Source organism: Diorhabda sublineata, chromosome 1 (assembly GCF_026230105.1).
Source record: "Diorhabda sublineata isolate icDioSubl1.1 chromosome 1, icDioSubl1.1, whole genome shotgun sequence".
NCBI lineage: Eukaryota > Metazoa > Arthropoda > Insecta > Coleoptera > Chrysomelidae > Diorhabda > Diorhabda sublineata.
Genome location: NC_079474.1, coordinates 29,678,966 through 29,706,004, shown reverse-complemented (window position 1 = coordinate 29,706,004; position 27,039 = coordinate 29,678,966). Strand labels below are relative to the sequence as shown.

Here is a 27,039-nt window from a genome sequence, read left to right as displayed (position 1 = left end):
AGTATTGAGAAAGATTTCCTAAAAAACAACAAATCGCTATTAGAAGTGGTTTTAATTTATCAACCTTATTAAATATATATCAGTAATTTAATACTTACTTTTAAATTGACAAAAAGCTTATTTTATCAGTTATCACTGAAAACCTGAAACATAATTTCGCACACTAAATACAATTTTCTGTGTCGTCGAACGAAACACACAATAAAATCCATGACAATTATGACAGTCTACTTTCATTTGTCACACGAATTGAAAAAGTGCCATCTGTAGAAGTTTGGTCGAATCAAGATATGACATGCCAGATAAGCTGTTAGCGTTGGGCTATGTTGTAGCATAAAAATATCTTACAGCTTGAAATAAATACAGGTTCGTTATTCGTTATTATAATGGCTAAAATTACGCCGAAGGCAGACGCGAAGCGACCTGCCAACAAAAGTTTGGTAATTAACTTTATATCAACATAATTTTTATTTCGTACACCAATTTTGATCAAATATAGCCTAAATGTTGCTTTTATGTGCGAAAGATACAAATGAGAAAATCAACGATGAAGATGAGGACGATACATCAGAACTTTTTGGCACCTTCGTCACCTTACAAAGCTTCTGTCTAAAAAACGAAGTGACGAAAAAGCATACTAGGCACTTCTTCTCTTAACAAAAGTTATTGAGCAGTCTGAGCAACTCTGTACATTGAAGCAAACTAACAAATTTCTCTCGAAATATTAGTCAAATCACGTAAACAATAGTAGTAAATAAATAAAAAAAACATTTCAAGTGTTTCGAATCAGAAAATTATTTTTCTCGAATTGTTCTTATTAATAATATCATGAGATACAGTGATTATGAGGATCTTCTATTACTTAGACAACATTCGTTAAAGACAAACTATTCTTTTCTCCAACGCCTTCTGTTCACGGCTGCATTGCGTCAGTTCGCTATCTCTAACTTCTGTCTTCTAACTGAGTCTTCCTTAAATGCATTTAGCCATTTTCTACGTGGACGCCCTCCTCTTGTTAAGGTTCTTTTACCCACCCAACATTCACTACCATATAACAACGTAGGTTATATAACTATCCTTGAAATTCTTAGCTTCGTTATCTTCGAGATATCTTTGGACCTTAATAAGTTTCCTAGAGCTCCAACTCTCTTGCCAATCTCTTGTCGAACTAATTTCGTCCCCTTTACTTGTTACCATCACTCCCTGGTATTCAAACTCTTGAACTTTACCGACCCGGTTTTGTTCTGTTGTGATTTTTAATTGGTTGTCACTTAAAACGTTGTTACCCATTTCCATATATTTGGTTTTATATTCGTTGTTACGTAAGTCATATATTTTTGCTGTCTTTTCAAATAGTAAAAACATTTTTTGTAGTTCCGGTTTTGTTCTAGTTATAAGCACTACGTCATCTGTATATGCCTTTAGCTATTATAAATCATTCCCTGAGATCGTAATCTATTACCTCTGAGAATTACTTCTAGTAGGAAATTGCACAACACTGTTGATAATGGCCTGTTATAAGCCTTTTTTTGTTTCGATTGTTTCGGATAAGGTTCCTTCTATTGCTACTATGTTTTCAGTTTTGTTCAGTGTCATTTTCACCAATTGTATCAATTTTTTAGGTATCCCCATTTTTCCTAGAGTTTGGTACATGTGATTTTTTAATATTAAATCATATGCCACAGATTGTCTTTAAAAAAACCGACATTCAACTTTAGAGACAGTCTCTCATAGAAACAAAACTATGTTCTCCTTAAAAGTCTGTATTTTTGAAAAAAAAACATTTGTCTTCACACATTGTGTTTTTCAAAAACAAACTTACATCTGCCTTTAGAGACGGTCTTTTTAGGAGAAGGAATTGACGTTTGCCTTAAGAGACTTCCTTCTTCAAAAACAATACTACTTGTCAATAACTTTTTGGTTACTTTGCATAACAGAGTTACCGACACTAAAAACTCATTCTGTGTTTACTATTAATTCGATGATATTGAAAACAATACTGGAATTGTGAAAATTACAGATTCGTGTTAAAAATAAATTACCATTAATTATATGGTTTTATATCAACCGAATGAAGCAATTTGTTTCGTATTTAATCTTGAAAAAATGTAGGGCTCGTTTAAGTTTTTTGTTGATTAATTTTGCAACGTCTGCATTTATTTAAATCAATGAAGGTGAACACGATTTCCAAATTTTAAGTTGGTTATTGTAATTTTAAATGTCACTTGATGAATATCTTATCTGGTTTCTATCTAGTTTTCTGATTCATTATTTTATCAAATTTGATTATAATAATGATTATTTAATTTGATAATTTTCTGAATATGAATTTGAATAATTAGTTTGTGGCTATTTACTCATAATTCTCTGTCCAATGCCAACAAAGTTATGAAAAAAATTAATTGTTTGGTACTATATCAGACAATATAAGTAATTAATATATTTATTCAGTTATAATTATATTCAAGCAAATGATTTACAATAAGATACAGGAAACGACAAGGAAAAAAGTGCTCTATAACTACATCGTAATTAAATTTGCATCAATTGGACTAAAAAGATTTCAATGAATTTGCGACCCATCATTAATTTTTTTGATGCAAATCAATTTATTACATTCACTTGGAAATGAATATATTGTATATTCATAAATCAATACTGTGATAAATTTAGTTGTCCCTACTAAATATTTTGCCCCGAGCCTCTTTAGTTGATCACTAACGAGTACGGCCGCTGTTATACTCCAAGACGTCATACGATAGATGGCGGATAACAAGCGACGGGTTGCAGGTGATGGGCGTTATTGTGATTATACTTTAAGCTGATAGCCACTGTTTATGGATTGAATATTTACCAATTGAGAGTAGTGTTTATCAGGATGTCGTTTTGAACGCATCGAGCATTGAACAGCAAAAGAGAAGAAACAGAAAGAAGAAAAGAGAGTATGGTGCCAAAACCACCCTGAAAAGTTTCTCGAATTTATGCGTATGTTTGTTGGAAAATTTTATTATTATTAATATGCGAAAGACTTAGCACTACTCAACTTAGATTATCAAAAGGATTGACCTGATCACATAGTGGAAACCCCAGGGTCTTAGGCACATTTTCGCTGTACCACATCTGTTTAATCTCTATTGCGAGATCTGCGTATTTGGTCAGTTTCTCCTGGTGTTTGTTGAGACCGTTATGAGTATTCGGTATAGCTACATCAACGGGAAAGACTGAATTAACTCTCCTATCAACCACCACGATATCAGGTCTGTTATTCGTCACCTTAATAAGATCTTTCTTGTAGTTATTCGTGTTAATAACTTGAAACTGGGTAGTCATAATGAAGCCTTTGGTGTCTGGAAAGAGATTTCCGCTAGTAAGCCATATGTTTGAAGCTTCTTTATCAATATGCGGCTGGTTGAGTCGTGATGACGTCTAATACTATCTTCAAGTCAGATTGGATGTAATTCGATTTAGGTCGGTAACTCCATATGTATATCAGTGGAGAATCGATGTGTTATATCAAGAAGGTAATTGATTTGCTTATTTTCTGCGTATAGCTTTATGTCATCCATGAGAAGGTGGGAGATGAGATACAGTTGTTGTTTCTATTAGCTTTGATGTTGAAACTGTACTTCGTATCATTGAGCATGGTGGATAGGGTATTCATGGAAAGGCAGAACCACAACAGGCTCAAGGAGTCGCCTTTGACCTATTTGCAGATGTAGGTTTGTTCGCCATTCCTCTATCGTTATTATAATTATTATTATTATTGGTAAAAGGGAATGGCAGTATATGACCATTGGGTATGTACCCCGCATTCCTTAAAACGTAAACTTAGGCGAAAGAAGTTTTGTAACATGGAGATTAAATGAAGTGTTACTTTTTGGACGTGTTGTGTGAAGAAACCAACCATCAAAAAGAATCATAGGAGTACAAATTATCAATACAGTACGATTGAATACTGGAAGGAAGTGCTATTTTCGGAAACAACTAAAATTAGTTTGGAAAAATAGTAGAAGATAAGCTCGAAGATCAAAAAGAACAAAATACGATTTACAATATCAAATACCATTTTTCAAAATTGGAGTACCATAAACTCCACCAAATACGCCAAGAGGATGAATTCAACATGATAATGATCTGAAACATCGATTGAGGCTTGTTAAGTAGGCTTTCAGCCAAAAGATTCAAGGTTTAGAGTGGTTGAGTCAATCTCCTAAATCCGAGAGTGACAACTAGAAGTAGGAAAATTTACCAGTATAATTACTTTGTGGGAGAACGTCCAGAAAGAATGGCAAAGTATTTCTCAAGAAAGAATCACAAAACGCATTGAATCAATTCCTTAAAGATGTGCTGCTGTTATACCATTTAGTAGTTTTGTTTTCAATTTATATGGTTTTTGTGAGCATAAAGTGTGTTATTTGTGTTTAGCGGGGTAATTTTGCAGGTAACTAGTATGTCTTATACCTTTACATACTTAATCAAGCCTAAGGTTGCTTAGGTTAAAAGGTCCCTTGCTATAGGGTTACCAAAATATCGTTTATAAAATTTATCTCAGTTCAAATTCAGTCTTAACTCGAATGATTTGGTTCGTAAATAATTATTAACATTATAAAAAGTATGAAGTTACATTTGAGGTGAAAAAATGTTGTGTAAGGTTCATTAGATAATTTTGTAACCAATTTCAAAAAATTGTTGAATTTGGCATGCATTAATGTTCAGAGAATTTCTTGCTACTGCCACATTCTATCTGTAATCAGCAGTTTTCTTAATAAAAATTATCCACTTACAACAACTAGTGCAGAATAAACTAATTTTAAAATTGACAACTATATTATTTATTCAAACAAATTAAGTAGATAATTCAACTGTAACATGACTGATTTGGAAATATTGAGATTTTCTAATCATTCAATTATCTTCATCGGAAGAATCTCCTTTATTTCGGATCAGATGAACTGTTTCGGCTTCCAAAGCTAATTTTCTGATATTTGCCAAACATCCAGCTGCAGCTTCCTGCAACGCGTAATCAGTGGAAGATACAGCTTTCAATAAAAATGTCACTACGCCGCTTTCGTGCATTGTAATGCAATTGAAAGGATTTTTGGAAAGGTGGAAAAGAGCCAGAGCTGTCGTTCTGTGAACGTTACGATCATCATCTGCCATGTATTGGACTAAAGGGGTTATAGCGCCAAGTCTGAAAAAGATTTTAAATAGTTTTTATTATAAGATTTCATATAAAAAATTTTTGGATGTTGTTATCTTTGAAATAAGTATTGCAGAATATCCTCTGCATCTAACTGCATTAACAAATGTTATTGTTTGAAATGGATAAAATGTATTGCTTAAAGCACATTTCGATGATTGATTTTGATCAAAGTTCACGAAAAAAGATTTCAATTCATTTTTATCTATACTTTATATTCAATTTAAAATTAAAATATTACATTTGATTAAGTTCAAGATGATTTGATTGCCTTCAGTGGGTGCTGAAATCAAAAACTTCTTGAAAAAAAACAGACAACTGAAAGGAGTTGATGGAGGAGATAGAACTGATTATCTATTATTGTTGATTGGAATCAGTTTTAAATCCAAATTCTAAATAGGTTATCAGTTATAATATCACAAGAACTTAGAATGAGATTCTTAAGTTGTAGCTTTTGTTAACCACATTGCAGGACCGAAAACTAAAAGTGATTAAAACATAAATTCTATTGAATAAATTCATGATTAGTTATATAATCATTGTAGCATGTGCTGTGAGATTAATTGAAATAACCATCAAAAGTATTTGTTTACCTGCCGAACATTTTGCAGTTAGTACCCCAAGCGCAACAGTAGGCGATTGCAGAAGCTAAATGTTGTCTCAACTCGACATCGTCTGTATTAACCAAATTTACCAATAATGGGACTACTCCATGATCTGTCATTATAGCTAAATTCTCGATATCTTTGGCCACTTCAGATACTGCTGCACAAACGCATGCCAGAACATGATTATCATTAGATTTCAACAGATTTACTATGAGTTCTAATCCGCCAACGAAACATCTAACCATTTCTCCAGAATCGGTAGCGTTTCTCACGCAGGGTACTAGCGACCAAGCCGCGTTGGCTTGAACCTTAAAATTATTATGAAAAATATGTGAGCTTGTAATGAAATGAGTTTTTTCAGATAATCATTGCCGCTAATGTTCTTATCGTCGGAAAAAACTGAAATCCTTATTATATCCATAATCCAAAATTGATATAAATTATTCCATAAATTTTACTCCTTATCGAGACTTAAATATCCAAAATAGTAGAGACAATTAATGCATAAATTAATTGTATAAACTGTGTTATTATGTGAAATGTGACAAAACGGAATTCTGAAAGGTTATCTTTCTTTCCAAATTAAAGTTAAAAAATAAACAGTCAACTTATTTGTAAATTATTAAAATGGTTTTTTAAAATATGTATTTTGATACAAGCAAAAAAATATCAGACTTGATTATTATGTGGTACTTTATGCTATACAGTTACATGGACTGCTACTGACCGAGAAAGTTTAACATTTAACATTTAAAAGGACTTAAGTCCAAACGATCTCGTACTACTATGTACGATCCTACATTCCCTTGAGGTTCCAAAAGAGTCAAAAAGCAATTTCAATGTTTTTATGGTTTGAAAATGTTTTTTTTTTACTATAAAAATTGAAATAGTAATTATGCTCCAAGGTAGGAAAGATATTTTTACATCACCCCTCGAACTTGTTAAATTAAACAAAACTAATAAATAATTTCCTATGCGCTATGCCGTTAATTTCTATCAATTTGCTACTATGTGTGGTTGTCTCATTTTCACCTAGATGAATATCAAACTTATCGTCAATATCTTTACTTTGTTAATAATTAATAACTTTCCTTTATTTATAATTAATTACCATGTTTACTCGGTGATGTTCACCATGAAATGTTTTTGTTTTTTCATGCAATATGAATTTTGTGACGTTGTTCCACATTTTAAAGGACTTAAGTCCAAACTATCTCGCACAACTATGCACGATCCTAGATTCTTGATTTTAGGTCTCTTCTGTTACAAAATTAGTTTTTTTAATAATATTTGATAGATGAAAATGGACGTTTCGATTGATTTTAAGTCAAAATATGATATTGACACTGACAATTTGCATATTTATATTAATCAATAGATCACCTACCTAAAAATAGAAATTTGTTCTCATAAGAAAAATTAATTTTTCCTCAGTCCTTACATGTAAGGACTGAAAATTAGTCGAAACGTCAATTTTTTATCAATTTTTCAAAAATTATTAAAAAAACTAATTTTAAAACAGAAGAAACCTAAAATCAAGAATATTTAGAAGCGTTAATACCTTTAATTTTCAATTAATGATTTCGAAATGTTTTTCCCGATTGGTGAACCTGCCCCTTTAACACTTTCCATATTATATCATATAGATTTCAAAATGTTTTTCACTTGTTAATATTATAAACAATGTTATTAAAATACCATTTTATTGACATTAGTTCAAAATTAATGATGCTCAGATTCATTTCTTTCGAAATATTACGGTCATTAATCACATTGATAACTATTATTTACGCACCTGAGCGAATAATAACTATCATGAGTAGTTATCATTATCATATATCATCAAATTTGATGCACGTCATCAATTACGTCTTCATTTCTAAATTAACTGAACAAATCTTAATAGAAAAACTTCCGGTGATGGTCAAGTTTCTTTAGGTTCTCATAGTATTTGCCAGTCGAATGGCTTCAACACGAATAATGGTTTGATTTTTCAAGATAAGAATAAAGCTACAAGAAAACAAAACGAATAACACTTCTAGATTTTTTTCGTCCTATGAACTATTGGAATCCCTGGTTTATGTCCCAAACCTTCTACAACCTCCCTCAATAAGGAAAAAAAATAAGAAAGTGAGATCAGAAATAGTTTCTATTATTATTTCTTCGACGAATCCAAGACAACAACCACGCTGTGAATAATATCACTTTATAAGACCATTTTATTCCAAATTTTTTTTTAATACAAATATTGATTTCACGAACAATAAACTTACCTTATGGGAATCATTTCTGAGTAACGACCAGATAAGTCTCACGCCATCCAAATCTTCTATTACTCTCATAGAATCGTAATCTTCGGCGCACTCTCGTAATACCATAGGTACGTTTTCCAACAAAGGAGGATACGTGTAATTCAATAGGTTTACCAAATGAGGTATACCGTTCGCTCTTAAAAGTGTATATCTGTTATGTTCGAATTTCAGGCATTCACCTAACGCTCCAACTACGTTACTCAAAACACCTTCGTCTTCTTCTACGTTCTCAAGAAGAGTCACCAGACTCTGAAATATCACATTGCTAAAGTATATTTTTATTCGTACGATGATTCGAGTATAGATTCGGAGAAAAATTTGGCAGTTGGTACTTATATGAGTCATTACCTATAACACAAGAAATCGTTTGACTACGTGCAATGCAATGCAAGATGCAATATTTCTTCATCAAAAGTATGCGCAGAAGTTCAGCTGATCGTTTCATGTAAAATCGCGCCCTTGCAACATTATCGATTTGGTGCCATTTTTATTGCGTGTGAGTTGTAATTCAAGGAAGAAATTAGCTCCTGATCTGCCGATATTACGTCTCTCGCCAAGGATTTTTTACTTATTTTATTTTTTATTTTCCATAAGAGTTTTTCAAATGTTTCTACTACATTCATTTTCAAATATAATTTTGTATGTTTTCTCGTTTCCTCTTGTTCTATCTAGTTAGGGTTTGACTTCCCAACGCCTTGGTGCTATTCTCTGCCCATCAGACTCCAAAAGCAAGGCAGCAGCACGATCACTTTTTCTTGTTTACTTTACCTACCTTTGTTATTTTCATTTTTAAACCGCCCACAAAATATAAAATTTAAGTTGAGGTTAGGAAATTGTTTACTGTTTTTTATGGAATTTTGATTGGCAAAAGAGGCAATCTCAAAAGTTATTTAGAATAAAAAAGGTTTTCTCTCATCACCTAACCCCACTTAGGACAAAATTATGATTAAATAAAGTTCTTTGATTAAATACAATACAATGACTCCAAATTTATCAAACATGTTTTTTGATTTAAATTAAGTAGGGAAATAAGTAATTCAGATTAATTCGGAAACATTTATCTTAGTAAGTTGACCTTGACAACAACAATGTTCAAATATTTTTTGTTTGTATAAAAAATTGTAATAAAAATGATATATATTTAATTAAAAAATGATAACTTCCAAAAACACAAATAACAGAAACATATTTTTAACTGTTGTATTTTTTATCCAGATCCTTAGAAAGTAGTGTGTAATGGTATTTTATCCATCCTTTAAGAGAAAATACATCGATAAACAATTATTAACTATCCAACAATTATGTCCAATACATTTTATTCGCTAGTGAGTCTTGGCGAGGGGGGGCGGTAGAAGTGTTAGTTATCAGATAGCTAACACTCCTTCGCTATCCGTGTGGATAGCTGCAATCCACACTCTCTATTTATTTAGACGATCACTAGCAGACAGGAAACAAAGCGAGGAAATACTAAGTGACCCTAGCGGACTGTTCACACTCTCGCACTCGTACTTTTTCTTGAGCATCGTGAACAGTCTGGTTTTAAAGTCCGATTTTTATGTTTAAAATCACAATCTACTGGAAGACACCGAAGTGACTCTTAAGCATTCACAGTTATAATCATGGTACATATGCAGTTTGTTCAAAATTATATTCAGTATTGGTTGGCTTTATTAAAATCCAGTAAAATCTTTGGTTGTATCATCGACTTTTATCAATTTTCGGTTAATATTATTTCGTTTCAGCTTATGTACTACAACATTCCAATCTTATAAAACGCGATAAATGATAAAATATGGAATAAAAGATAATTGTTCAGTATGTATTATTTAGTGAAATTCTTTACTTTTGTCGTACGGATGGGTATTATAAGTGCTTCTGCGAAAATCGCTGTGGTATATCAGTTTTGCTTTGATAGTTTTCATAATTCTTCAAGAGAGAATATTGTAATGTTTTTTTATATTTCTCAATTTATTTAAACTGTTTTTCAACGGTGGGGTGAATATTTACTACTTCATAATAAATTTTATAATTTATTTATATTCAGAGTAATTTTTTATGTATTTCTTTTCACTATAAACTAACTAAATCCGCTAAGCAAACTGCTGCATATACCCAAAACGAATTTCTCAAAAAATTTAGAAAATAAGCAAACAAACAAATAAATGAAAAGACCTTCTTAGAAAATAGTTCTGAAAAAAATGTAAACAAATCGCCACTGGGATAAACAAAAAAGTCAAAGGAACCGGAAATTCACCACATTTTAGAATTTCAATAGCATGGACATCACATGCTTCACGGCCTATGTCGTGGACAAATTTGTAACAATATATACACTTCACACTAGTTGATGAGGACAAGAACAAGCAATAATGTAACATCAAGGTCGCGAATAAAGACGGTCTTCATAAGTGAAATTAATCTGGAATAGATTTGGCACTCATTTATCCCATTATTTAATTTTATGGTACAAAGCTCTGTACTTGGTTTGAAGTTCTAAATTTTCGAATAGGTAACGCCTGTTTTTTCTTAGTGATTTCATATTCTTGTGTTGTGTAGACCATTCCGCGCTCTTAATTATATTATTTCCATTATTAACCCTCCCATACTTCTTATAAATAGCTTCAACTTTAGAAATAATATTCATGCAATATTCAAGAACCATGATTCTCGATACGATCTCATTGAAGCGTCTGTAATAACAGAAACAGATTCGACTTATTACTGCTTGTCTCGGTGCATGGATGTATGTAACATACTTTTCGAAATACTTGCTGCAATAAAAATGCATTCACGCTATTTTTACAACACACCTTGTATTTGTTAAATTGAGCGAAAGTAATAATTTTCGTTATGCCGTTAATTTATATTAAGCTGCTGCTATGTGTGGTTGTCTCATTTTCACCTAGATGAATAGAAAATTTATCGTCCATAACTCTCCTTTATTAATAATTAATAACTTTCCTTTTTTTATAATTAATTACTATGTTTACATGTTTTTCACGGTGATGTTTACCATGAAATATTCTCGTTTTTTCATTGATCTTTTTAAAAATACGAGGGCGGTTTGACTGAATAGTGACTTTTTAACAACTTTTCACTACTAGGTATTAGTTTACGTCATATTTCTGGTGTCATCTGTCAAAATTTTACATGAATATGACAAATAGAGTAGTTTTAATATTTATATAACAAAAATTGTTTTCATTGTGTAAATATAAAAAAAATCTAGTTGTAATTGAATCAAGCTGGTCAATATTATTCTGAAAGGGCTTCGTCCCATGAAATGAATTGTGGTTTTCTGATTTTCAGATGTCCGGGACCGTCATTTACTAAATCTACTCTAGAATCTTAAATATACAACTGATTGACTGACTGATTTATCATTACATAACTGGAGTTACTATTAAATTACCAAAGAGATATAATTGTGTATTTCTCTTTTTTTTTATATTTTTCATCTATCGTCTTCAATTCATTTCACTTTATATAAAGACATGTCTTCTCTTAACTAAACACAGTGTTACAGGAATTTCATATCCATCAACTCAAAATTGTGTATTTTCAGTCATTTAGATCTCTATACTACATCCATGCCATATTTTAAGATTTTATTTCTCTCAAAATTTTTGATATGATACCCCATACACTTCTGACATATTTAAAAACTTTACAACATATTTCCAAATCGTCAAAAAATCAGATCTAACTATGGAAATTCAAGTACACTTCTGTTGTAGAGCTTCCCGTGGACCCTTGGAGGTTCACCTAAACCACTTTGGGAATCACTAATCTAAACAACAAATTGAAAATATGATCCATAAAAGTCGTAATTCACTGATAATGAGCACAAACATTTTTTCATCCCATTCTTCGATAAATTGATCACCTTATATATTATCAAATTATTCGAGTTATTCATTTACCTCTACTGTTTTCAATTGATCAAATCTTTCCAAGTTTTGCGGACTTATAGCCAATTTCCAAATTGCACCGGTTACAGCTGCCAAAAGTGGTTTATCTTCTTTAGTCTTTGGATCCCTCACCATTCTCACCAAAGGATCTAAGCCACCAGATTCCCTAACCATGTCTCTGATCAATGCATTCTCTCCACATCTGAAAATAGTTTCTGAACAATATCTTCGAAGAGCTGGATATTCCTAAAAGTATATACAGAAATCCATTTTACATCTTATCATTCATCCATAGATGAATTTAATGGTATTGTTTTTTTTTCAATGAGTAATCTTGAAAGTAGAAATTATTTTAAAAACAAAGGGAATTTTGGTACTATACGTATTAGTTTACGAGGATCGTCCCAAAAATATCTAGCCTGACCTAGAGATGGCGTTAGTTGCTTGGAAAATACCGATGTATTAGAAAATACGCAAAGTTTGAACACGCCATCAATATTGAATTTTTTCAGTGCATCTGTAAATATGGAAAAATTGGTCGTCGTTATGTGATACAGAAAGGCATTAGTTCAACCAATGTATAAGATACACCAAATTCTACTCTGAGTAATACTGCTCCTTCGTTATCAGTAAAATATTGGGTAGTAGAGTTTAAACGAGTCCGTACGACCTGCGAAGACCAACATCGCAATAGTCGACCAAACCAGGTGAAAACTCCAGAAATGTTGAAAAAAATCTGAAAAAAAGTGCGAACTAGTAGACAAAGTAGACTTTTCAAAAATTACAATACATTGCATATTAACTGAAAATTCGGACATGAGAGAGCTGTGCGCAAGATGGGTGCCACGTTTGCTCACAATGGAACAGCGTCGTGAAGAAAAAAGCAATCAAAACAATAGTACAATGAAAAGAAAGAACCGTTCCATCTGTAGGCAAGGTCATGGTATCGGTTTGTTTGGGTGCGCATGGGATAATTTTCATCGATTATCTTGAAAAAAGACAAAACTATCAACGGCGAGTAATATACGAACTTATTGTGAAGTTTGAGCGAGGAAATCACGCAAAAACGGCCGCAATTGGCTAAGAAGACAGTGTTGCTTCACCAGTTCACACATCCTTCATTGCAATGGCCAAAATTAGTGAATTAAAGTTTGAATTGCTACCCCATGCACTTTATTCGCCAGATTCAGCTCCCTCGGATTCTCTTACGGATATTTCCAGTGTATTAATCAATTCACGCTAAAATGATTCTGTTTCTTGTTTATTTTTTTCTATTATGAAACTTTCTGAGGTATCTCGAAGATACTTTATCACTCAGGTCCGGTCAAAACGTAAGCCAGTTTGTAGTCACTTCTTTGAACAAAATAACTTATAAGAAACTAGTATAAAATTTCAGAACAGCCTAATCATTTCTATGTTTTGAGTATAGAAACTTTAGCTAAAGAATATTCTTACCTCTGAAAAAAGATGACGGACCATGTCTTTAATCATACCTTCAGTCTGGATAGCTAACTGATAACTTGGATCCACAGCGCATTGAGAAATAGTTCCTATTGTAGGAACTACTACATCCATGTGATCAGATTTTAATAATCTAGCTAGTAACGGTACGGATCCACTTTTCATCATAACCCGTATATTTTTTCTACTTTTCGAAACTGACCAGAGCGCTCTTGCAGCCGCTCTTGCTATATTCACCTCAAGGAAAACAAAAAACAATAATAATTGAAACTTAGAATAAATTTTTACTAACTTGTTCCGTATCGTATTCGTTCAGTTGATCTTTTGGCGTTTTCAATAACGATTCCTTAACATCTAAAAAATCAATCAAACGCGGTATACCATTACATTTTCTGATATGCTTTCTAGCTTTTCGTATTTGAGCTACATTGTAGATAGTTTCAGCTACTAGTATTTGTAAATCTCTTGCTGGCTCCGCTAAATTCTGTACTAGAAGTTCCACACCTCCTAAGTCTACAATAGATTTTCTTGTATCCACGTTTGTTGATATTTCTGATAGTACACCTAAAGCTCCTAACTTGCATTTTAAGTCCTTTGTTTCAAGTAAGTTAATAAGGATCTCCAAACCACCTATCTCCTGGAAGATATTAATAAACTAAACAACTTTAAAAGAGGATTCATGCTATGTTTCCCTGGGAATGAAAGTTTTAAAACGAAAGATGATATCATCATGTAGCTATAGTGAGAGGACAAATTTTTGGCATATTAGTTAAGCGCTTATAGGCTTAACGACGAAATTGAATTACTTCGTTTTTCCTGTGGGCCAACAGTGTTTGATGCAATATTAATCACTTTTGGAATTTTCTGAAAAAGTCAAAAAATATCCCAAAATAGCAACGATTCGTCTAGAAATAGCTTCAAACTTAGAAATAATCGAAGCCTTCTGTGAATAGTGAAAATATGATTTCTTGAAAAGACTTCGGCAGGTATTCTTTCGCTTTTAGTATGAAGTGAACTAATGAAACCCAAGAAAGGAATTGTATAATAGCATAATAGCCCCATTGAAAGACATAGTTTTGGGATCTAGAGAAAAGAAAATCTAGTTCTGTTGCTCTGACAACTGCAGTGATCAACAAGATGATAGGAAAATATAATTAAAACTCATTGGAATGTTCCACCAAATATCTCTCGTCGAGCTAGCGTGGCAATGAAGCAAATTTATACTAAGTAGAATCTTATAAGAAGGCTGTGGAAATGGGCTCCTCGAGAAGAGGATATCCAGAGCAAAGCATATGAAATGAAATGGAAGATATACAACGAAGAACTTTGAAGTATCAACTGCACGAGGAAGACCCAAAAGAGCTGGAAGGAAGGAATTGAACAGACCATGAAAGACAGAGCTATCCAGGAAAACGAGTTGATAGATTGAAATGCGGGATGCGACAAAGGAAGCTGTAGGACCCCAGCTGCAGAGAAAGAGAGAGAGTATTTTACAAGAACGAAATGGACATTTATGATAAATGTATTACAACAGCATATACTTCAAAATTGTACAAGGTGAAAAAAACCTCACTGCTACATCTAAAAGATTAAGATAGATCAAAGAATGTCAAGATAACTGTCCAGTGCATCTGATACAAAAGATGGGAGAATAACTGATATCAAATTAAATGGACTGTTCTTATCTCCATATATGGATTTTAGGAAGACAGAAATTTGGTATAAAAATTGCCCCATCAGTATTATTCAATTCAATAAATGGACATATTTAGGAACGCAGAATATTAGGATATAAAGAAGGTGCAATAACCAATAATTACAGTAAGCAATTTGACCAAATCTGGAGCCAGCATACAAGATGTTATTTAAATTACTGGTCAATTAAATCTCTGAACCCAAAATAGTTTCTACATGTACTCAATAACTTTTAGGAATTTCAAAGCTGCTTGGCTATCGGAGAGGATGTGAATGTGCTGTCTAGAGAGGTTTTTATCTAAACCCATATTGCTAGCAACTCTACTTAGTGAGTGATTTTCCTAGTGGTGTGGAGAGCTTGCATTTTGGTCCAAAAATCTATCTCCTTGCGCTTGCGGAAGATCCTTATTGATCCATTATTGATCCATTATTGATCCATCATTGGTGTTCATTTATTACTTTTATCAACTCTAGGATACTTAGATGACCTATCAGATTTCCTGGCTTTAATTTTACTTTCTGAATTAGCCCATGGCCGCCGCTAAATGCCTCTTTTTCATTATAAGGTAAGAGAGAGGTGGACTTAACAGCTCCTCTAAAGCTGTGGTGGACAGATTGTCATTGATTTGATAACTGATTGGTATACCTTAGGCTTAGATCTTCATGTCTCGCCAACAAGTTTGCGACAAATCCATATAGCAACAGTGACTTTGGAGACTACCTTCTCTACATGATTGTGCAAATAAGTGTTTTATCCAGGATGATTCGTAGAGGTTTTACTTCATTAGAAAGTATAAGTTGAGTTCCATTAAGGGTAGGGGCGTGTATATTTGCCTTTCTTTTCCTTGTAAATGGGATTTGTGTAGTTTTACTTGGGTTGATCGAGAGTTACTCTTCATTCCTGCAGTTTTTAATTATGTTTAGGGCCGTTTGCATGTTGGCAGAGATTATCCTTTCATGCTTACCCCTTACTACCAACAGCAGATCATCAGCGTAACCTAAAACTGTGAATGCAGCGCTGTTAAGTCTAATAAGAATTTTGTCCATTATCAATGACTACAAAATGGGTGATAGAACTTGTTAACAGACCAGTAATAAACAGACCAGTAATGGTAGACATTATTAATCAAAATTGGAATAATGGAAATGAAATTCAAGGAAAAATCAACGAAAGAAGAATTTTTGCACGCACGCCCAACTTTCTTTTTTGGAATACCAAAAGTATGGTATGGAAAGTTTTATGTATCAAGCACCAATCATGGAAAAAACAAGAAGTTGTGAGCGATCAAAACTGGATAGACTTAGAAACAAAACGATACGAAGGGAATACATATGAGCCGATTTGAGTTCATAAAGAGAGTACAAAACGGTAAAAATAGAACGAAGGAACATCAGAGACTTAGAAAATAGAAAAATCAAACAATAATCAATCCAATTTGTAAGTGGCATTAAATGAGCATGAATAAGAGGTAGATAATACAAAATTAGAATCAGTACTTTGGTATATTGGATATATGAAGAGAGATTGAATAAAAGGAAATTTGAATTAATTACTTGTATTGCCAATTGACTAGTTTCTGTCGTCAAATCATGTTCTCTTAAACAACAAAGCGCTACAACTGTAGCTGTTTGATTCCCAGTTTTCAAATATTTTATTAGTTTTTGTATATGCCAGTATTCTGGAGGAATATCAGCTCTTGGTTTGTCTGTTTTTCTTTCTTCATCCGAACTTCTAAAAATAAAAGTGACACATGAATGTAAGAAATTGTGATTTTGAATATTTTTTATTAGAATTTGAGAATTTATATTGGGATAATTACTAGTTGGCATAATACGAGGTACGATTAAAAGATATAACGGGCTCTTTTATACAAAGTGGAACGGTTAAATTTGGATTTAATGTCTTCAAAGAATTCCCCTTGGCTAGCGATGTATTTATTCCCATTTACGAATGTAAATATTTTTGTAATGGTTATTCCGTTCCTATTTCGGCACATTTTTTATTCTCAGTTAGAGCCAGAAATCGGATGATGCTAGAGAAAAAAAGAACAGACTTAAGACGATGTTTCAAATCGGTGCCAATGATCATCTGTTTCCACTTTCCTATTGCTCGTACCACTTGTAAACAATCTTCTACGTAGCTGAGATTTTCTAATGTAATTTATGATACATTGAATCAAGCACTACAAACACGATGCAACTAAACGGCTGTTGTAACAGACTGACAAGCTGAAACAGCTACAAACTTGTCACTGCTTGTCTCAACACTAAAAGGTATAAAATGTACTGGCTGATATAGATAAATCGGATGTAATTGTTGCTATAAATTGCCTTCATTGTATTAACCACATCTCGTGTTTGTTCTTTTATTATGTACCAAAAGTTAACAAATATTGACGCTCAAAGTAATCGAAATTTACCCTGATACTGAAGAATCTGGACTATCCTCATGTTCTAGAACGAATACTTCCTTTAGGGTAACTGGGGGAGGTGGTGGAAGCTCTGGTTCCTGTTCGTCAATGGAAGCTATTGATTCATCCGTCATCGTTTAATGCTATTTTCGATATTTCCAGTGACAATTGCTTATAGTTTTGACAAAACATGGCATTTCATATCAGGTAGCTTCGATTTCTAGATTGACATTTCATTCAAATAAGTTGAACAACCTTAACGCTTTCTTGAAAAAGTGGGTTTATTCTGAAAATAAAGTAAATGCCATACATTTGGTACGATTAAGCTATTGATTTCAAAATTTCAAAAAATTTGTTCTTCAAAAAATTGATTTCAAAATTATTTTATTTTGTCGCGTATCTACGGAATCGAAATATCGAGAGATATAGATCAATGACAAATAAAATAACCAAACAAATTTCAAAAATTTAAACTAAATTTAATCAGCCCATCATTGTTTTTGTGTCAAATCATCTAGAATTTGTAAATATAAAAATCTAACGTTCTCGATTAAAAATATAAAATTAATTGGGTTGCGCCTAATGAAGAAGCTAATAGTCTAAAAGACAGATTAGAATATAAATTTGGGCAAAGCTTTTAATTTAAGTTAAAAGTACAATGATTAAAATTAGGTTTTTCTTTTATTTAGTTATTGCATATATGAAAGTGGAATTACAAATTATTAAAAGAGATTTACCGATAATTATGTTCTGATGTAAACATCATTTCTTCTATTACATGAGTTGGATCCTAAGTTCATGGTTCTATTCAAATAAATAACTGAAAAACCTGCTTTTGATACCTAGAATTGCTTCCCCGTGTTGATACCAGCTATATATGTATCATTAACAGCAATAATTTGCTTTTTCTGGAAATGAAATTTGAGCACTTGACTTTTTTAATTCAATGATAATTCAACGTTTCAATTTTAACTGTATTTAGAACATGGCCATTGATTGATTTCCTTCCAAAAGCTCACTGAAGGATTTTCATATGTTTGTATACCAATGGATGTTGTTTCTGTACCTCATTTCTGAGAATTCAATAGTTACAGGGTGTTTCCAAACTCATGCGTAAAAATTCAGGATGTGATTGCTCGTATGAAATTAAGATGGGTCTTTACCATTTTAAAATTTCCTCAGCCCACACCTTTCCGAGATATCACCCTTAGAAGGTAGAGACTAAAATTGATTTTTCTAAATTTGCATAGCCACCACGTTTCCCTGAAGTAAATACGAGTCCCAAGTTGTTGGGAATATCTTAAGGCTTCGTATATGCAAACATAAGGAAAGAAACGATAGAATAAACTTCCATTATGATGCTATAAGGCAGATTCTTGGAATGCTTTTCCATGTTCAAGGAAATATCCTCCATAATCTCCAGAAATTTGTAGAGGTGCAAGGTGCCTATTTCGAACTTTTATAACAGCTTTTTTTTATTTTTATCTGATGGCTAACCAATTTAATTTTTCTCCATTTCAATTTTTCCTTATGTGAGTAACACGACATTCGACAGTATGTAGTTCAATTAGTAAGTATTTTCGATAAATAATTACAATTTATGATCATTTTCTTCAGAATGCTTCTTTATGGCAACGCTGTCTTTGGCATGTACAACGATCTAAAAATATACATATCTCCTAAATCATAAATTTCATCGAGTTAAACAGATAGTACCTTGTTGAAAAATCGATTGAAAAAATCAGTTTGGCTGTTTTTAGTTTGTACAGGTTCTGCCTGTAAAAGTTACTGATTGTTAACCATTGGGCATTATCCACCCCTGGCCTTCAGATACTAGTGTAGAATTCATGAGGGGTCGTATGAGTTTATGTCGCAGGAACTAAAGTTATTTTAAATTTCGAATAAAAATATTGTATCAAAATGAATATAATTTATTATATTATTAATTAAGTGCGACGTCATAAACATGGACTAGAGAGACATCAAGCCTAAATCCGTAAGTGCCCCCATTAGAAATTTCTACTTAACTTATATTTCACTTCGTGTAAAATATGCAAGTAAAACATTTTAGGGAAATGTTCTGAATATGGAAGTTTTTAGATAATTATTGGAACACGTTATGCATTTCTAATTATATGTGAAAGTAAGTTTCATTTTTGTGATAGCGATACGTGCTATAAAAACCGAAATGTATCTTCCAATATCTTCAGACGATAGACTTTCACGATTTAACTTGGAGTTTTTTACAGAACAGCCGTTGTGAAATTTTTAAGTAATTTGAAAATATTTCAAAACTATATTACTTCAATACCACAGTAATGAGAATAAAAATAAAATAAATTTATAAAATAGACATCGTTATGACGCAAACTTCAAGGTTTGTTCGGAATGCATTAGCGTTTCTAACAATTTTGTCATAAATAAATTTATTTCAAACAAAAATTGCATCAAAACTGAAAATACCAATTCAATTTTCTGTTTTTACAGACAAATTTTTTATTGATAGATCAACAAAACTGTGCATTTTACATATTCGAGGCAATAAATCAACATAAAGAAATAAAGACATTTTAAAGTTATGACTGAATTCTGTATATAAATATAAAAAGGGTGATTCATTATGAATATATAATCTATAAACTATAAATTCTAAATATCATGATCAGACCTCATACAAAGAAAATGAAAAAATTATTCACAAATACAATAAAATGATGATCTGATACAAATCATTATGAAGCTATAACAATCGCAAACGCATACAAAGAGACTATATTAGAATAACCTGTTTGCATAGAAATGATACAAAACTGAATGATTGTGGCAATCGAACAGATTACTGATAATAATTCCAATAAAATAATTATTAATATAGATTAAATAGTTAGATTTAAACTGTTTAATCTATATATTCAGTTTGTATTTCAGAAAGTGCTGGAGGATAAACATGAGTGGTAAACATCGAAGGAAGATTAATCAACAACTTAATGGCTGAGAGTTGAGAAGATCTTCAAATCCTATTAGAGAATGTGAACTATAGGACTCACTATAAATATGGAAAAAACTAAACTCGCGGTTATAAGTGGAAACTAAAATATTAATATTAACCCTATTCTCACATTGAATGGAAAACAAATAGAATGGGTGCAAAAATACAAGTATCTTTGTTCAGTCATAAACGCTCAAATGCATCTAGACGAAGAAATCAAAATCAGAATTGAAATTTCTCGAAAGACATTTGTCAAGTACTCCTCAATTTTTACAAACAGAAATCTAAGCCTCCATATCAGAATAGGATTCATGGAATGTTATGTGTGGTCAGTAATGCTATACGGAGTGGAAACTTGGACCTTGAAAGCTCAATGATAAACAAATTTGAGGCATTTGAGATGTGGCTCTATAGACGGATCCTGAAGATACCCTTGACTGTCAGAATCACCAACGACGAAGTACTAAGTTGCAGAAGAAAGCTGTTGACAATTAATAAGATAAAAAAACATCTTACATAGGACACATCTTACGCAACGATAAATACCTACTACTACAGAACTTAATGCAGGACAGAGAAGAAATACTAGCTCCGTAACATAAGAGAATGGACAAATCTCATCATTGGAGAATTGTTTCATGTTGCGAGGTACAGAGACGCATTTAAAAACGTGGTCGTCAAACTTGAATGAGAAGACAGCATGAGAAGAAGAATTCTTAATATACTGTCCCAAGACTTCCGTGAGCAAAATGCTCCGTAAAGTTCATTTTTGAAAACAAATTTATTTTTTTTTTGGCTGGAAATATACTTTTGTTAGAAGCGCTTTAAATAGGGAAGTTGTGCTGCAGCAGTAGCCCTGACGGTTCCATATACAATTCTACACAGACCTCGATATCGGTAATAAAGAAACTATACATTTCTAGGATAAAATAGTCTCATTTTAAGTCTATGTACTTAGTCCAACGATGCTCCAACTTTTTTAACACTTATAAAAATAGTTGCCGACTTTCTCCTTAAATTAGAGGATTAGCAAGTATGAAAATGGTCGATTCATAACTGTAGATGGAATTTGGATCCACCACTGTACTCCTGAAATTAAAAAACTGACTAGACCAGAGATTCCCAAACTTCTTTGACCGAGTCCCTTTACGAGATTTCAAATTTTTTCGCGACCTATTTTATAAAAAATATTTATCTACAAAACGATTTTATTTCTAATGAAAATCAAAATCAAGTTATGTCTTAGTTTATTTCATACAAAAACATTTATCTAAAAAATATTTGAAACTTCAACAAAGTGAATTTTGTTTTACATATTATCTTTCAAAACATAAAAAAAATCATTGCTCGTTAAGGTATAGGGATTGATTGCAAAAAGTACTGCATTTGAAGAAAAGGAAACTGTTTTTCCATCAAAAGAACGCATTCTTCCACATTTCGGTGATTGACTAAATTTCACGAATTGCACTTTGAATGGATTGATCACCCACTGTAACCACCGGATCTGGCCCTAGCGATTTTTCCTTGTTTCTAATTTGTCACTTTCATCAGACGAGGACATTTTCGAATAGATCAACGCCTGTTTTAAGGAGAAAGACGGCAACTATTATTTAGGAGGCTTAAAAAGGTTGGGCCATCGCTAAAAAAAGTGCATAGACAAAAATTGAAAAACTTGTCGGAAACTTTTTAGATCACGCTTGTTCAAGCTTACTTTTTCATCAGAATACGCTATGTTGAAATTATTTCTTCATCTTCCTCTATTTTACTAAATACATACACATTTTATAACTTCCCGTTGCAAAAAAATTGTGGTTCCGATTGAATAGCTGAACAACGTTTCAAGAAAAATAGATAATAATAATTTTTAAAACGTAAAAGTATAAATCTCGACGTAATTGAATGTTTGAATAAAAAATTATCAGTTATTCAACAACGTATAAATGTTTCCTTAAACTTTTAGCACTATTACTATTACGGATAAAATGAAAAAAATTAGAAATTTAATTGTACCAATTAGGATGAAGGTGCAGTCACCGCAATAAAAAGTAATTCTGAATCTTTCACGTAACCAACTTCTACATTTATAAGTTATTATATAATTTTTGCAGTACCTATTCAACTAATAGTCAAGATATTCAGGTTAAAACCAATAAATATTCTTCAAAGATTAGACAAACTATTATATTACATAAGAAGGGAATGGAGAAAATTAAATAAGTTATTCTGTTGTATAAGTGTGAAATTTTACGTCTAAACATTGTTTTGAAATGATGATAATTCAGGTTAAAAAATTCGAGGCGATAATGTTTCGTTGTATGTATAGTAATTTTATTTTTAATAGAAGGAGCAATAACTACAATAAAAGTAAAAATAACAAATGCTTTAATCATCTTTAGCAACGTCCATTTGTCAAAATATGTAAGCTCTATTGTAATCAGGTTACTACAGTGTGGCAAGTCGGCAAAAGATTGGTGAGAGACCTCTTGGATTGAACAATTTATTTTTTATCGCAATTCAAAAAGGGAATTTTTTAAACTACATTAGTCAATTTATTAGATGGTGTTTTATCTTTTACTGTAGTAAAAATAGATTAGATATTAAAGATTTGATTATGGGCTATATTATGTTATTTAAAGATTCCGGAAAGTCAGGAGTAACTGATTTTATGTATGGTGAAATTATATAAATAGATAGTACTGTCAGAATTATTGCTTTCTTGTCTGTTGCCATAACAACTTTGTTGACTTATTTTTAAGTTGCTTTACTACCTACTCAATATTCGCGTGTCTTTAAATTGAATCTCTTTCGGACATGTCCAGAAGATTTGCGTAGTTTAATTCGGTCTAGTTTAATTAATTGAAGAGGTACTTTACCGACTGTATGGCCCATTATATCATCAATAGATGATGAATAATTGAATTATCTTATAGAAAGTTTCAATAGATGATGAAGATCTGAACTGACTTTTAGAAAGTATCGGTAGATGCTGAATGAATGAACTATCATCTAGAAAGTATCAATAAATGAAGAAGAACTGAACTGTCGTCTAGAAAGTATCTACAGATGATGATGAACTGAATTATCAACTGAAGTATGATAATGAATACCTGAACTATCTTCTAGAAAGTATCAATAGATGATAAATAACTGAACTATCTTCTAGAAAGTATCGGTAGATGATGAATAATTTAACTGTCTTCTAGAAAGTATTAATAGATGATGAAGAACTGAACTAACGTCTAGAAAGTATCGATGACGAAAAACTCAGCTGTTATCCTGAAAATATCTATAAATTATGAAGTGACCTGAATTACCTTCTAAAAAGAAAGTATCGGTGAATGATGAATAACTGAACTATTTCCTAGAAAGTATCAATAGATGTTGAAGAATTGAATTAAGTTATCTTATAGAAAGTATCAATAGATTATGAAGAACTGAACTATCATCTGTAAAACTGATAGATGATCAATACCTGGAATATCTTCTAGAAAGTATTAATAGATTATGAATTTCTGAACTGTCGTCTGGAAAATATCTATAGATGACCAAGAACTTAATTATCATTTAGGAAGTATCAATAGATAATGAAAAACTGATTTGTCATCTAGAAAGTACTGATCAATGATGAAGAACTGAACTATCGTCTAGAAAGTATCAATAAATGATGAAAAAATGAATTATCGTCTAGAAAGTATCGATAGATCATGAATTTAGAGTTAGAAACTGGTTACTGGCTGCATATTCACATAATTCACATACAATACCAACTGGAAGTCTAACTTTCTATTTATAATTGAAATACATAAACTATGTTAGTCAATTTATTAAATGGTGTTGTAACTTTGATTTTTTCTGTTTACTATCCTCACATTATGTAGTTTCGGATGAATAATCGCAGTAGCATTCGAATTTTGAAATTTAAAAACAGATTCTGTCATAATGGTCAATATAATTGTATCAAATTTTTAAAATGTTTAGTAGGAATCTTCTTTGTCAAAAATTTGCGTTGGTGTTTGGTTTTTAATATTAAATTTCAAACATTTTTTGAATCAATCCGATAAATATTATTATATTTTAGTAGAGAAATAAAAAATTAATAAATTCAAACAATGAATCAGTTTATTAAAAAATATAAAAAAGCAGTCATTATTAATTACTGAACAATATTAGTTTGGGGAATTCTTGACTTTCCTATAATCTAGTTTGTTTCGCCTCCTTTGTTACTCAACAAAAGAGACCTGTTCCTACCTTGTCTGTGAGTTAGTTTCCCAGAACGAACCCTGGGTGTGAAACATAAAGCGTTAATGGCTAATTGGACGATGTCCGTTGGCCAAAAAAAAAAAATAATTTTGAATAATTATTAAATAATGAAACTACGATGTGAGATCCGCTTCATCAGTATACTGTACTTTTCCAACACATATATTATCAAACCATTTATATAGAAATTATATGCACAACTGTTAAACACAACCGTAACGAAATGATCGATATAATAAACTTCCATTGTGATGCTATAAGGCAGAATCATGGAATGCTCTTCAAGTTTAAAAAAATATCCTCTGTAGACTCCGGAAGTGTGAAGAAGTGCAAGGTGCGTACTACGAACATTTATTATATTTTTTTTTGTTTGTATTTGATAAGTTGTAGACTAACCAACTAAATTTTCCAATATTTTCCTTAAGTATTTCCAATAAATAATTTCGTTTTATGATAATTTTCTTCAGAATGTCTCTTTATAGCGAACGGTTTCCTTGGTGTGTAAAACGATCTAAAAATTTACTAAACCATAAATTTTATTGAGTTAAATAATGAGTACCTTGTTAAAAAATTGATTGAAAATTTCATTGGCACAATGATAGTTCGAGGAAAGTTGATTCAACCCCATCAAAACTACCCCACAAGTGTCCGAAGGTATCCTGGGAAGGAGGTAATTGGTTCTAACCAATTGTTCTGAAACTTGACATAATGATAGTTCAAAGCAAGCCGATAAAAGTCTCAATGGGAACGAAACCTCAAAACCACCATTAGTCTTAATGTACCATAAGAGGGAAGATTTCAGACAGTTTGTTTGAAACTTGGCCCAATGATGGTTTCAATTATTTGGTTAGGTTATTTTTATTTTTCCTGTTACTTGGTTATACCTATTGGATATCGAATATTCTAGAGTATTCTCAAGTGTTCTGTAATGTGTTAGAAGAATTTACGAGAATATTAGACAGAACAACAAATTGGCTATGAAACAGACGACAAGATGGATGGGGGTTAACAGGAAATTTGAAAAAGCTTCAAAATTTGAATTTTCTGTAAACTCCTTGATTTAAAATTTCTGCTAACAAATTCTGGTTTAAAAACATCAAAGTATCAATTGTGACATGCAACAGGAAATCACTGACACAGAGCATAGTATAGCTTCACTCAACACAGGTAGAAATTAAGAGGTTACCTACTTTTATTAGGGATAGGGCAAATATATGTATAAAGATTTGTTGTAAAAAAATGGTTGATAAAATTAATGAGCTATTGAAAGAAATAGTGTATGTATTGATAAAACTCTAAAAGTTACGGATTATTAACCATTGGGCTTAAGCAGCCCCTGGCCTTCGGATAGTAGTGTAGAATTATTTTTTTTTATAAAACACACCACATGGAGATCATTCTCTAAAAACTCATATTGTTTGAATGTATAATTTAGAGAATTTCAAAGTCTTATAACTCAGGAACGAGGGGTCGTATGAAAAAATCTTTTTTGTCACAGCATTATTTTCACGTCATCTACTCACTCCCGAATTTTTTGCTTCAATTCCCGGATCACCCTCTATATACTATACTACTTTTATAACGCATATAATAACAAAATCTCCATTGAATATACATATCCAAAGTCATTTCAAAACTTTGATCCAATAACCTCAAAATTTTTCTATTATTGTAATAATATATACTTATGTCATGAAATTTGAATATTAAGTGGACTTCTTTTTTTATATAAATGGTAAATTTTTGTTACAGTTTAGAAGAAGCATCAATGATATCATACTACCTCAACATGATGATCATTACCTACTTAGGTGGTTACGAGGTGAGTTTTATCCAATAATTAGCGTTGTTTTTTCGACTCGATTATAACTTAGCACGTTTATGCTCACTATACTCTTGCCAATCATCATGAATATATTGAAGCTAGAACAACGTTATTAAATTATTTAGATTTATTTTGAAATTTTTTTTTATTTCTATAGCACCCATAATCGTCCATTTCTATACGCAGGAACGCCAGTAACTAATTGAATTTAAGGGTAAATATTAGCTTTGTTTTCGGGTTTGATTCCGTTTCAGTTTAGACATGCGCACTTTAAAAATTGTCGTTCGCGGAGGAAAGTGCGTCTGCGATCGGTACTAAATTGGTTCGGAATCAGACTCGCGAAGAAAGCTAATCATTGTACTTTCTA

At 31.9% G+C, this 27,039-nt stretch overlaps 2 protein-coding genes across 2 annotated transcripts in view; one reads left to right on the top strand and one right to left on the bottom strand.

Moving 5' to 3' along the window:
- Window positions 1-27,039, top strand: part of LOC130452422 (SEC14-like protein 4) — a 47,903-nt gene that overhangs the window by 1,912 nt on the left and 18,952 nt on the right. The window contains exon 2 of the mRNA XM_056791698.1: window positions 26,600-26,669. Coding sequence (XP_056647676.1) covers window positions 26,600-26,669 — 70 coding nt within the window. The remainder of the gene's footprint in view (window positions 1-26,599; window positions 26,670-27,039) is intronic.
- On the bottom strand, window positions 4,906-17,732 carry LOC130450069 (armadillo repeat-containing protein gudu). Its single transcript, XM_056788245.1, has 8 exons — window positions 17,608-17,732; window positions 16,742-16,919; window positions 13,785-14,129; window positions 13,487-13,729; window positions 12,044-12,277; window positions 8,082-8,369; window positions 5,794-6,116; window positions 4,906-5,191 (listed from the first exon to the last, which is right to left on the bottom strand). Exons 1-8 carry the CDS (start codon window positions 17,730-17,732, stop codon window positions 4,906-4,908), a joined length of 2,022 nt encoding a protein of 673 aa, XP_056644223.1.